The sequence below is a fragment of the Pelodiscus sinensis genome, chromosome 3, assembly GCF_049634645.1.
Source record: "Pelodiscus sinensis isolate JC-2024 chromosome 3, ASM4963464v1, whole genome shotgun sequence".
Classification (NCBI taxonomy): domain Eukaryota; kingdom Metazoa; phylum Chordata; order Testudines; family Trionychidae; genus Pelodiscus; species Pelodiscus sinensis.
Window position 1 is genome coordinate 138,304,451 of NC_134713.1, and position 14,181 is coordinate 138,318,631.

At 40.2% G+C, this 14,181-nt stretch overlaps 1 protein-coding gene across 3 annotated transcripts in view; it reads left to right on the forward strand.

The window, feature by feature from the left end:
• Positions 1–14,181, forward strand: part of TTC27 (tetratricopeptide repeat domain 27) — a 174,602-nt gene that overhangs the window by 44,040 nt on the left and 116,381 nt on the right. For all 3 annotated transcript variants that reach the window (XM_006131309.4, XM_006131310.4, XM_025188780.2), the window contains exon 9: positions 6,028–6,094. In XM_006131309.4, the coding sequence (XP_006131371.2) occupies positions 6,028–6,094 (67 nt within the window). The remainder of the gene's footprint in view (positions 1–6,027; positions 6,095–14,181) is intronic.

A 14,181-nucleotide genomic window follows, 5' to 3' on the forward strand; every position in this document is an offset into this window, starting at 1 on the left:
CTCCCAATGTTAACCCCAAGCAATTGTGAAGAAAAACTTTTGCAGTGATTTTCATTAATTTCTGTAAAACACTGATAAATTCCTAAAATAATAAACAAAATATAACCAAAACCAAAGGACCTTGCCATAGAATGTATTTACAGTGAAATTTGCACTTGGATTGTGCATGGTTCACCTCCAAATTGTGGATTATTTCCCAGAACAACATTAAGATCATACAGTACGAGAAAAAAGGTTGAATTGTACTTGACAGCATTGAGAGCAGAAGAGCTGCTGCGAATACACTTATAGTCACTCCACTGGGCGCACAGTTCTCCCCCCTGTAGAGAAGATGAAAGAACAAACTACTCTGGTAGTTAGTCATGTTGCTAGTGTGCTTCTGGATGATGCGCTAGAACTAAGGTGATGAGTATGATATAAGAACCTGTATAGAAAAGACTACTTGGATACTGAATTGATTGTAAGTACAGGCAGTCCCCGACTTACGCGGATCCGACTTACGTCGGGACCCCCCCCGCGGCTGCGGCTTCAGTCAGGGTGCCTGTGGTCTGCTGGGGACCGTCCCCAGCAGACCACAGGCACCCAGACTGAAGCCGCAGCCGTGGCGGGGTCCCTCGCCTCTGAGGCTTTGCCAGAGCAAAACCTCAGAGGCGCGGCACCCCGCTGCCGCTGCGGCTCTGCTCCCCGTGTCCCTGGTCTGCTGGGGGGGGGGGCGCAGCTAGTGTGCTCCCCCCCACAGCAGACCAGGCTTTTGTTTTGGACTCTGGGGCAGAGCAGCTGGGGCGCTGCCGATTGGTCCTGCAGCACCCGTGGGCACTACTGGACCAACCCGGCAGCACCCCAGCTGCTCTGCCCCAGGTCCTGATTCAGCCGCTGCTGGTCAGTTTCAGCAGCGGCTGAATCAGGACGTCTGGGGCAGAGCAGATGGGGTGCTGCTGGGTTGGTCCAGTAGCACCCCAGCTGCTCTGCCCCAGGCGTCCCCAAGTCAGCTTCTGCTGAAACTGACCAGCGCTGACTACAGGAAGCCCGAGGCAGAGTTGCTCTGCCCCGGGCTTCCTGGAATCAGCTGCTGATCAGTTTCAGCAGCAGCTGACTTGGGGACGCCTGGGGTTCTTAAGTTGATTCTGTATGTAAGTCAGAACTGGCGGTCAGTTTCAGCAGTGTCTGAATCTGGACGCCAGTTCCGACTTACATACAGATTCAACTTAAGAACAAACCTACAGTCCCTATCTTGTACGTAACCCGGGGACTGCCTGTACATTTGAACTTATGGTTAACAGCAGATTCTTTTGGTGAAAGGAAGGATTCTCTAAATTTTAGTGATCTTCCTTTCGTATTACGAAGCATGTACCTGCCCAGCTTTAGGCTCTGGCTCTCAACTCCTGTGTGGTTTTGATGGTGAAGAAGTGGTGCTTTGGAGTGACTGCCCTTGGCACATTGTCGTCATAAAGCAGGGGTAGAGAATCTTTTTTGGGTCTGGCCACTGACCCACAGAAAAATCAGTTGCGGGCCACAAAAGTGAGAAGAAAAATGAAAAAGACCCTTCTTTGACATGGCCCCTGACAGAGGAGGAAAAAGACATTTCCCACATTCCCCTTGTACACCACAGCCTGGGGGCCCCACCCTATTAGATTTTGTCTGCTCCAACCCTGTGGTGGAGCAGCAGTGGGGCTTGAGCACCAGAGTGGGCTTCCCAGTGCTGGGGGGGGAACCTTAAGCCTCGGAGGCTTGATCCAGCCAAGCCAAGGGCTATATAGGGCCCATGGGCCTTAGGTTCTCCACCCCTGTGATAAAGGATGCAATATGTTAAGGGAAGAGTCCTAGCTCAAGTTTCCTTAGTTTGGCACCCCCAAAGAATCTATAGCTTTCAGTTTTAAAATTATTTCTGAAATGTTGCAGATCATGGTTTGTTCTGGTCTTTTCTTATAATTATTGTTAATGACCACTTATGGCATATTTTACTGACTCCCATTCCTAGCAATGAATACTTTTCCTAATGTAAATAAAGACTTCAGAGTCACAGAAATCCCACTGAAAAAAGAGGAGCTTTGCGATAGCTGAGAGAGAGAGGATCTGGTCCCATTTCTTAAGGGATAACAGTGTGAGTTAAATAGCGTTTCAGCTATTGAAAGACTGTTTAACCACAAATACATAGGATTTTGTTTAATTCACAGAACGCAAAATGTGTTGTCCTGCAAAAATTCTTAGATTCAAACTGGTTAAAATGCTTAAGTAATGATACAAAACAGTATTACAAATGTTTTCCTTCAAATAAAATTTTAAGAGGTTATTAAATGTTTTTAAAAGTCTTAATACCTCATTGCAGCTGTCTGCATCAAAATCCAAGAAACACCTCATACAGTATATTGAAGCCAACATGGAATTAATGTGTTTAATCTCAGATTCACTTTTAACGTTCTGGTAGTCTTACACCCGGATGGTGGTCAGGAGGAGAGAGAGAAACCCATTAAAAGTAGTTTGGTGAAGCACATTTCATTTTCTCTTTACATACAATAACATGTTACTTTGTGTATTGTGTCTTATAAGCTTTCTGTGGATTTTTTTGTCTTTGCTATTGCACCTTTCATTTTAAACTTCTTGGTTTTAGTTACCTTTTCAGTCAATCTTCATTTGGGTGGCTAGAGTATTCGATAATGTATTAAATGCCCAATTGCAGCTGCTTGTGCCCCAGCACGGACATCCTTTTTCTCATCTTTATCACTTCCTTGGATGCCAGAGATGATTACTTGGAAAAATCCCAGATGATTACAACTCTTCTCTCTGTTTGATTCCAACTTCCAATCATCATAGTGCATAGAATAGTGATCAGAATAGTGTCTGGCCACCACTCTTTAGAATCAAATTGCTTTTGCCAAAAATGGGTCATGTGGTAGTCATACGGGCACAACAATTGCATTATGAAAACTCTCTGAATTATCCTTTGGCCTTCTTACTTAATCTTTAAATGTAGGCTGACTGAGTCACCTAAACTTGTCTATATGAGAGCAGGAGCTGACCAGGAAAGTTTCTTAGCTATTATCCCTGGCATGGTGGATCCCACAAGATTGACCTAGCTACATGGAATGGCTAATTAAAGTTGGATCTCTTCTGTTCCAGATTTTGGGAGAAAAAGACATGGAAGACAGAAAATTTGTGATTCATTTGATCAGACCATCAAACTGCTTTCTCTGACAAAACTCTGGTGGCTAGGAAAATAGTAGAGCAGGATCATCTATCCTTACCTATAGCACTAAATTAGATTTTCATATCCTGGTTATCCTATCTCAAGGAAATGTTACTTGTCCCCCATGAGAATTACCCTACATTGAAGACCGTTGATTGAGGAGCTTTAGGGAAGGTTTTAACTGGTGACCTATATCTTATAGAGAATAGTTACCTTGATTTATTGGTTTGTCATCTTTTAGTCCAAAAAGGACTCCATGTCCAAAAGCTATTTGGCAGATTGTCATCTCCTGCAGATGAGTCTCACTTCCTGCCTTCACTTTCATTTTGGTGGATTCATTGAAGGGTTGAACATTAGTATCTTAAGTATCCAAGTGGGTTCATGTTAGAAGCTTTCTGGGTATCCATATGGAAAAAATCATGCAATTCAAACTTATGTTTACTACTAATGAAAGCAGAGGAAAAGCTTCATCTTCTTATAATGTGTGAACATCAACTAGATGCTGAATTTAGGTTCTGTGACAACTGAAAAGGCAGCTATTGAAGTATGGAAGAAAATTGTATTTTTCCACAAGTGTAATGGCTTCAACAACTCTGTCAATCATTGTTAAAAATATATTATTCCCTTGATCACTGTAGTTTTAAGTGGTTTATCTTCAGCTCTAGTGCTTGTTACCCTTTTACAAGCTTTATGAGATAATTTACATTGCATATTTTAGATTTTATGAGAGAGAGAGAGAGAGAGCAAGTGAGCCACTGCCACTCTTGTTGTTAGGATACCTGCACTTTCTATTGTAATGGCTTGATTTTAGTTGTCTTTAACTTTGAGGATCTTTTAACTATATCCACAGTGAAACCTTTCATGCTTTAACTTTGCCTCATATTGATGATGATTGAAAAATTTGAGTAAAAGTGGATGAACAGCTTCAAAGAAGGGAACCAGATAGACATGACCATGGACAAAATTCAAGGAATAAAAATGTTATGATTAATATGCAACTGTATGGTGACAATCTAAGTACATAGTTGCCTATTCTGTCTATAATGTAACTGTACAGCATAATACAAAGTATAATTATTATTAGAATATGAGGCTAATTAGATTTGCAGCAAAAAACTCCCACTTGAAGTGTACAGAATTGAAGAGTATAATAACTTTTCATGTTCCATGGCTCCCATGAGAATTATAAATTTACCTGAATAATGTTATCATTATATTCTTTATACCTTGCAATGTCACATACTTGCAAAAAGCAATTATAAAGTATCAGTGGTAGTTTCTGTTTATTGGTAGTTTGATTTAGGCCTTAATATAATTCCGCATGAAGCTGGAATTATCATCCTGTCATTCCCTTTTGTATCATTTGATGGGTTTCACATGTCACATAGCCTACATTATGGGATTTGGTGAGCTATTTTGAGTAGTTGGTGTAAGAAAAAAACAGTTATTGGAGCTTTGTCCCCATTTCCTCCTTTGGCTTTCCTCCTACTGTGACTGATATCCTTGCTCTCATATTCTCTGTTTTTTGGCTTTTTTTTTTTTCCTCACTACAGGCTGTGCTGGCCTCTTACTGAAGGAGGATTTCTCTGTCATTGTTCTTTGACAAGCTGAGATGAGTTGCAGGTTCCAGAAATCTTTTACTATTTAGTATCTCTCTTTACAGTTTATGGAGTTTGTCCTTTTGGAGAAGATTGTGTCAAATTATCCGTTGAATAGTAATCCGAATATATATACGTTTCTGGAAAGACAAACAGTGGGTTTAAAATACTGGTTTAATAAATTGCAATTGATACTGTTTATAAACTGAAACTAGATATCTCACTTCATTTACAGAAAGAGAGTGGATATAAAAAGAAACTAAACACGTAATATCCATTGAAACTAATCCCGTTCTTTGGCCAGTTTGCTTCTCATTCTGTGTCCCTCTTAACATTAGATCCTTCCTCTAGTTTTCTGATGGCAGAAAACTACAACAAATTCATAAAACAGTTTTGCTTTCATTATGTATGTAATAGTATAGTCGATTAACTGATAAGCAAAAGCTTATAGGTTAATGCTATAGACTACATGCATTCTCTCTCTTCTCCTCCTCTTGCCCCCAAGTAAATATTTTAGCAGGCTGGGCAGCAGCCTGGCTCAGTCCTGGCCTGCAACATGTCTGGGACTTATCTCTGCTGCATCTCCGCATTTAAAGTGTGTTAGGAACTGGGTGGGCACGCAGCCCGGCCCAGTTCCAGCTCGCGCCGCGTCCGGGAGCTCAGACCACCCCTCCCCCACTCCCACAGGGGCTGCTGCCACCCCGTGCTGCTGACTCTTTGTCAGACAGCAGCAGTACAGGGCAGTGGGCAGCCAGTCCGCCAGGGGCAGCAATGCAGAGTGGCAGCGGGTTCCTCAGGAGTGAGGCCAGGAGCGCACTGGGGACTATAGAATAACTGACTAACCAATAAAGAGTTCATGAAGTTACTTGACTATTCATTTAACCAATATTTAATATCCCTAGTTCTCATCTTGTAGAAGATAGTGTCAAGGAAGAAAAAATTCTTAAGATTAATTGCCACTTTCAAGAGCTTAACAATCTATCTCAGTTACCATCTTTTGAAAACCACTTTAACTGGATGTATCATACCTAAACGTGTGTGTTTCTTTTTTAATGCTCTGTGACTTACGGACAAAGGACCAAACCCTCTGTTGCACATACATCATAAAACATTTTTTAATTCATAACATTACTTTCTAAAAGATGTTTAGTATTTTGCAAATTTGAGAATCACGCTTTTATATATAAAGATGCTATTGACTGAATTGATATTATTTAATTTATACCTAAATAATTCTATTTACAGCATAGATTTCCAAAAGAATAACCCAATACACAAGCTAACTGAAGAGGAGCTTTTAGCATTTACATCAGTAAGTAATTGATCTCTGCTTATTACTATATTTATATCTTCCTTTGACTTCTTTAAGAGAAGAACTAAGTTCTAAGCTGTGACCCATCAACTAGTTTGGAGAAACTGTTTATGAAAAAATCTAATATGTTTTGGTCGGTTGCTTCCACAGTTATGAAAAAGAATATTTTGTTTGTCTGTCTGTCTCTCTCAAATCAGTCTGAGTGGTAGCTGTGTTAGTCTGTAACTGAAAAAACTTAAACAATGAATAGTTTTGCAGCACCTTAGAAACTATTAAAAATGTAGATGGTATCATGAGTGTTTGTGGGCACAACCCACTTCTCAAATCAGTGCTGAAATTCAGCCTTGTTTGTTTCATCAGTTCTGTGCTACAAAGTTTACATTTAAAAAAACTCAAAATATGATTTTCATTTCAATGTATTTTAAAAATATTTCACAGGAGAATTTATAACTACTTTAGATTTTGATTCCTTTTGGGATTTGAAATGATACTGGATAGGCCCCTAGACTAATTCTTCACACTGATCTAATACTGAAAGTACTACCTTTCCTTTTGAGCATCTATCACGAGTCTTCTGTAAATAGAATGGAATAGTGCAATCAGAAACAGTATTCTGATCCTTGCTAAGCCTCAAATACAGGAGCTATATGCATATTCTTTGGCAACTGAATTGAATTATTCAAAACGAAATGTATATTGTTTAAGAACACTTTTTCTTCAGCATAGTCAAGAAAAGAAAAATTTCCAGAGGTTTTTCATGCTTGCTCTTTCTGTCAACAGATCATGTCCACATTGGGGACACCATAATGGACAGTGTGAGCAGTGCATGGTGGATATGTATCCCACAATGCAGTGTTGTGGGAAGGCAGAGGTGATCCCTGCACTTTTTGGGATTCCTTCAAAGTTCTCCCATAGCGTTCTCAGCTGCTGGGAGCAGCATTATGAGTAGCTCTGTGAATGTCAAAGTAGCACAGCGCCTATATTCTCCCTGCAGCAGCAGTGTGGCTGCTGCTGTGTTCCTAGTGCAGGGCAGAAAAGGAGCATTTCAATGATTTGTTCTTTGTTCCTCAAATGGAGCAGCTCACTCAGCTGTCAGATATTTCACAGAGCTTTGAAAGGCAGCAGAAATCAAAACACTGAGCACAGCTATCAAGAAAGGCATTGTGGGATACTAGCAGAAGTCAGTTCTATCGAGAAAACAAACAGCAGAGTCTACACTGTCTCTTTGTTGAAGGGAGGAGAAAAGAAAAAAGTCTCTTGTAGGGGTGGAAGATTTTTGTCACCAAAAGTAGGTGTTTTTCCAGACAAAATTCAAATTACAGTGGAAATGCTCACTGTTTTGTCAACAAAAGGCAGTTTTTGGAGACAAAATTTGATAGTGTAGACAGAGCTTCCTGTATGAAGGAAAGGAATAGAGAATGGAGCTTTCCGAAGGAATAAAAAAAAATCTGAAGTGCTAAACAGGGACAAAAATACTAATGGGAGGGTGAAATATTAAAACACAGTCATAACCAGGGCTCAACAAATCATTGAATCTACTTGCCCGTTGCGAGTAGATTTTAGCCGGTCGCCCCATTCACAGGCGACGCACACGTGCACAATGCGGGTCTTGCACATGCACAGTGCGGGACTGGCGAGCAGATTTCGCTGACCTTTGTCAATCCCTGGTCATAACAGGAAAAAATAGAATTAATGAAGTTAGAGAAAAATATGCTTACACTTAGAAACATTAGCCTAAGGGAAAATATATTGGAATGGTAAGGAGAAGAGAGAAGCTATACGAAGGTATATACTATTAGGAAATAACACTGTATAAAGGAGAACAAGATGAAAACATGATTATTAAGTTTACATTTTATTATAAAAAGTTTGCTAGAATGTTACCATTCTTCTCAGAGTGATGGTCCCTGTTGTATTCAGTTGAGGGTTATGTGCACCATGCATCCAGAGCCCTATGTTTTCTTATAGGTTCCATAGTTTTCACAACACATGCCTCTGAGTCTCACTGCTTTGCTGTAAAACATTAGATATTATTTGGGGTCCTTTTGTGGAAACTCCAGAGCCCTCTTACCCTGTTTCAAGTTCACCATTGCTCTATCAAATTCTCTAGGATCTTCATGTCCTTGTTCTCCTCTTCTGCTCTTCATATTTCTGCTACCGTTCACACAACTTGATGAGAGATGAAATACAGTAGCAATCTCTAATTAAACTATTAATTTTAATCCTTTCAGTGTTAATATTTTAATAAAGAAGACCTTAACAGGACTGTCCACACATGTAAGTTATGTTCTTTATAAACGACCAACACTTAGAATGAGATCTGCTTTTTAAACTTTCTCTTCAAGAATTTAAATACTATTCAGATGATAAAATAGGAGAGAATAAACGGACATAGCATGTGGACTATACAAAAAAGTAAACAGTCTTATGATCACTCATGTAATATTGCTTCAGAAATCATATTAACTGATATTTGTGAAGGGGTAGAGGCTATCATTTGGGCCAATTCTTCATACCAGTGTTTCCCATTTTTTTTTGACCAAGGAAGACTTTCAAACTCAGAAAAATTTCAAGGAACCCCCTAGCCAGGGATTAAGTTTGTCGAGCAAACACACACACACACACACACACACACACACACACACACACACACACACACACACACACACACACACACACACACACACACACTGCCAGTACACCACAATTGGTAGTAATAAGATGCTAAATATGGTCATGAGATCACCATTCATTTAAATTCAACATATTGAATGTAACACCATTCATTTACATTCACCAAAAATCCTATTAAATATGTACAAAAAATAAAACTATCAAATAATATTAATTATATTCATAGCTTTCAATGCGAAGAGTGGTTTTTCTTCTTTTCTTGGCAAATTCTTTTTATATTTGGTTTAATACTAGAAAGTTGGATTTGCATATCTGGCACAGCATTCAGTCGATTTCTATATTTCGTTTTCATTGCTGCATAGTTCGAGAATCCAGTTTCGCACAAGTATGTACCGGCAAAGGGTAACAGCTGACGAATTGAGCGTCTTGATAAAGATGAATATTCTTGACTTTGACATAAGTCATTCCAAAATGTAATCGGAGAAACATCTTTAAATTTTTGTATTAATTGGCCATCTGAAGCGATTTCAATTAGGTTTTCATAATCTTGTGTAGAAAAACTGACTGGCTTTTCTGTTAAACTTAATGGATTTCGAATCCAGTTATCGTTGTCATTGATGTTTGGAAAATACTTAATGATCGTGTATAAATCGCGGAGATGATCTGCAATGTCGCTGCGAATATCTTCATCAAGTTTGTATCCATTTTCTTCAAGGAAATCATTCAGAGTTGGTAAACAATCCAAATCATTTCGTCCTACAGATGAGATCCAAAACTGTAGCTTCCGTGACAATGACAAAATTTTGTCTTTCGCATTAAAAATATTTACATTCTTTCCTTGCAGCGACAGATTTACTTCATTTAGTTTTGTAAAGATGTCTGCAAGATACGCAACTCTAGATAACCACAAAAAGTCTGTTAAACGATCAGACAGTTGGAATTTGTGATCCATCAGATTTGCGGAGAGCTCATGACGCAATTCAAATAATCTAACCAGCACTTTTCCTCATGATAGCCACCTGACTTCTATATGTAGAAGCAGGGCTGTGTGCTGACTACCCATATCTTCACACATAATTTTGAACAGTCTTGATTGTAATGGTCGAGTTTTTATATAATTAATAATCTGTACTGCTTCGTCCAACACATTTTTAAGAGAGGGAGAAATATTCTTAACTAACAGAGCGTCTCTGGAGAATGCAGTGACTGCTGGTGCAGTTTGGTGCTACATTTTTTATTCATGTTACAGCGCCAGCCACTGTTCCTACCATTGCTTTGGCACCATCACTGCACACATGAACACATTTTTCCCAGCTTATTTGATGTGTTTTCATAAAGTTATTGATACAATTGAATGTATTCTCACCAGTTGTATTGGTTTGCAAAAATTCACATAAAAGTAAGTCGTCTTCAATGGAACTATTAAAATCATAACGGACAAATACAAGCAGAAATGCAAGACCTGCAACATCAGTGGACTCGTCTAATTGTAATGCATATATGCATCACATAAATGCAGCTGAAAAATAAGCTCCTTCTCGATGTCAGCAGCAAGATCGTGAATACGACGTGTGACAGTATTGTTTGATAGTGGCACAGCCTCAACTTTTTTACTAGACTCCTGATCCAACATACACATCACAATATCTTTTGCACATGGTATTATGAGTGATTCCCCAATAGTGTGTGCTTCTTCGGCGAGCGATATACAATAGCTTACTTTGTAAGATGCCTCTGTTGCATTTTCATTATCAGATTTGGCAATTTTTGACATGAAGAGTTTACTTTTTTCAAGTGATTCAAGCTTTTGCTTACAAAGATAAAAACATTAGTTTTTTTATTCTGGATGATTTGTTTCAAAATGTCTTCGCAATTTAGCAGGTACTAAACAACTATTAGATAATATTTTGTTGCACACTACACACTGGGCACCTGGAGCATCTTCATTTCCGTTGCTTGTGAATCCAAATACCAAATAGTCCTCACAATACCTGCGTTTCTTATTAGTCAGCTGAAATTTTTCATAATTAACTTGAGCTGCCTCAGTATTTTCCTTGCTGGTTTCAGTAAAAATATTGGAGTTTGAAGTACTCACTTTTCTCTTTAAAGTTCCTTCTTTTAACCAACGATCCATGGGGAATTTTGATATTAGATTGAATTCTTAAACTTAGTGTCACACAGGAGCCACGTGTCCTCACAGTGTGTATGGGGATTTGTTCCGATCCTCACAGTGAGTAGGAGTTCCGGTGTTCCACTCACTGATAGTACTCTTCCCCCCCCCCACACACACACATGCTGCCTTTACCAAGGGACCTAGCAGCAGCAACAGCTGCTTGTCCCGCTTCTGCCCGATCAACTCAAGATCCCTCTCCCGCATCCCCCGCTGCCACTCTGCTTTTTCCGGTGGTAAAAGCAGAGCGGCAGCAGGGGACGCGGGAGAGGGATCTTGGGTTGATCGGGCAGAAGCGGGACAAGCAGCTGTTGCTGCTGCTAGGTCTCTTGGTAAAAGCAGAGCGGCAGCGGGGGACGCAGGAGATGTCTGAAAGGGGAGCGGGGAAGGAGCCAGCGTCTTTGCGCACCGGGCTCCTCTGTCTCTTTATGGGCGGGGGGAGGGGAGCGTTCGGGTTCTCACGGAACCCTTACGTTCGCTTCGCAGAACCCCAGGTTCCGCGGAGCACCATTTGGGAAACACTGCTTCATACAAAAGAAAAAAGAGAGCAGTGTTATCATGCCATCTAGTGGCCAACTAACTGAAAATCATGGGTGAATTTTATTTTTACGCTCTTCTCAATATTTATAGTAAACGTTCATTCTAGTTAAAATACTTTTCTGGAACTAACAGACCTCCTTTCTAGAGGTGCTACAATTTACTTCACATGGAAAGCACAGCAAATACAGCTGGCCAAGTGGCAGAAGATGACTCCATGGAAAATCAGCTTAACCCTACCAGATATGTGGAACCAATCCCGTTGCTTTATATTCTGGGCAACAGAAACAACAAATAAGCAGGAAACAAGGCAGAGGTCCTCTAAATTAGCACAGGACAGAGCATATACAAGTAATGCTGCAAGAGGCCAAGAATGCTTAAGATCAATGCTGTACCAGATATAATAAGTAAATACTGTAGAATGCAAAGAAGTAATAAGTGTCAGAATTAGCCAATATGATCAGAGATGTAACCCCATTCCTTAGGTGGCTCTAAATCTCTTAAATACAAGAAGCTGAGACTGGATGACGGGAGCTCATTGAGAATTCCCCCTTTTTATTCCCTTTGAAGCATCTGCTATTAGCTACTGTCAGAAGACTAGATGGACCTTGATCTGAGCTAGTATGGCCATTCTTATGTTCTTAGAATAATACAAGTTGAAGCACATGCGTAGGACCACAGCCCAGAGTAACCTTAATCAAAATTTTTAACCTTAAACCTATTTATTGTAACATCCCACATTGCAGCAAAAATGTGTGTGGCTTGTAACTACACAATCCTAGGTGTTATCTAGAATCAAAAGGCACAAATTGGACTTGAGTCGTCATATGATGCTTGATATCAACTCTTAGGTTTATGCTTTAACCTGAAATTGTATATAGGACCCTTAGTCAATGAGTGTCTCTGTGTGTGGAGTAATAGAAATTGTGGAAATGGCAGAGATCCCTAATAACTACTTTGTTTTAATTTTCACCAAGAAAATTGGTGATTGGGAGTCTAGCATAGAGAATGCCAGTGAAAATGAGGTAGGATCATAGACTAAAATAGGAAAAGAACAAGTTAAAAATTTCTTAAACATGTTAGATGTCTCCAAGTCACCACGGCTTGATGAAACTCATCTTAGAATACTCATGCAGTTGACTTAAGAAATACCTAAGCCATTAGCAATTATCTTTGAAAAATCATGGAATATGAGAGAGATTGCAATATACTGGAAGAGAGCAAATGTAGTGCCAATCTATAAAAAGGGAAATAAAGACAACCCTGGGAATTACAGACCAGTCATCTTAACTTCAGTATCTGGAAAAATAAGTAATTAATTGCAAACTTCTGGAAGATACGTTGATAATTAAGTCAGCATGGATTTGTTAATAAAAAAATCAAATCAAACCAACTTGATAGCTTTCTTTGAGGCAACAAGCCTTGTGGATGGGAGAAAGCCATACAAGTGGTGTATCTTGACTTCAGTAAAGCTTTTGAAGTCTTGCATGACCTTTTCATAAACAAACTAGGGAAATGCAACTTAGATGGAGCTACTATAAGGTGAGCACATAAATGACTGGAAAACCATTCCCAGAGAATAATTATCAATTGTTCAGTCATGCTGGAAGGGCATAATGAGCGGGGTCCTCCAGGAATCACTTCTGGGTCCAGTTCATTATCTTCATCAATGGTTTATATAATGGTGTAGGGTAAATCTACACAGCAGCGTTATTTCGGAGTAACTGACATTATTCCAAAATAACACAGTGTGCATCTATACTACAAGCTATTATTTTGAAACAATGTTGAGCTGAAGGACTTCTTACTCCGACTCCTATAACCCTTATTTCACAAGGAGTAAGGGAGGTTGAAGGAAGAATGTTCTTCTTTCAACTTCCTGTTGTGTAGACCATGTCAGAAGCCGAATTAATCTATTTTGACTTAAGCTGCTCAGTTGACGTAGCTGAAGTTGCGTAGTTTATTTCAACTTTAGCCCTGCTATGTAGACATCCCCATAGAGTACACTTATAAAGTTTGTGGATGGTTAGGGATGTTAAAATGCGGGCATTTAACTAATTGAGTAGTCAAGAGGCAGCCTGGCTCAGTTCTGGCTTGTGCTGGGTGCAGGACTAAACCCCACTGCAGATCTGCAATTTAAATGGCTGTAGAAGCTGGGAAGCCTGCCCCTTAGCTCCTACTGTGTTTTAAATTGCAGAGCCGCAGCAGGGTTTTGTCCCGCACCTGGCGTGAGGCAGAACCGAGCTGGGGCTGCCTGCCCAGCCGGCAGCAGTCCCTGTGTGTGGTAGTCACAGTGGGGATTTAGGACCTTCCGTGCACAGAGACTGCTGCCATGAAGCAGCCTCTGCTCAGGTCTAGGTTGCCGCGGACAGGGGTTACTTCGCAGGAGCGACTCCTGCGCGCATACCCCTCACTCTAATGGAGGCAGCAGCGACGGGCGGTAGGGACGGGCAGCACTGTGGAATCGGTGCTAAGGGAACCAGCTTTTAAGCCAAAAGTTAAATATGTGCAATATGAGTCAACAGTGTGATGCCATTGAAGGGGAAAAAAATCATTCTGGGATGTAGTAGCAGGAGTGTTGTAAGGAAGATGCAATAAGTAATTCTTCCACTTTGCTCTGATGAGGTTTCAACTGGAGTGTTCTGTTCTCCACTTTTCAGGAAAGACGAGAACAAATTGGGGAAAAAAAACACCCAGAGAAGAGCATCAAGATTATTAAAGGTCTAGAAAATTACTTATGAGGCAG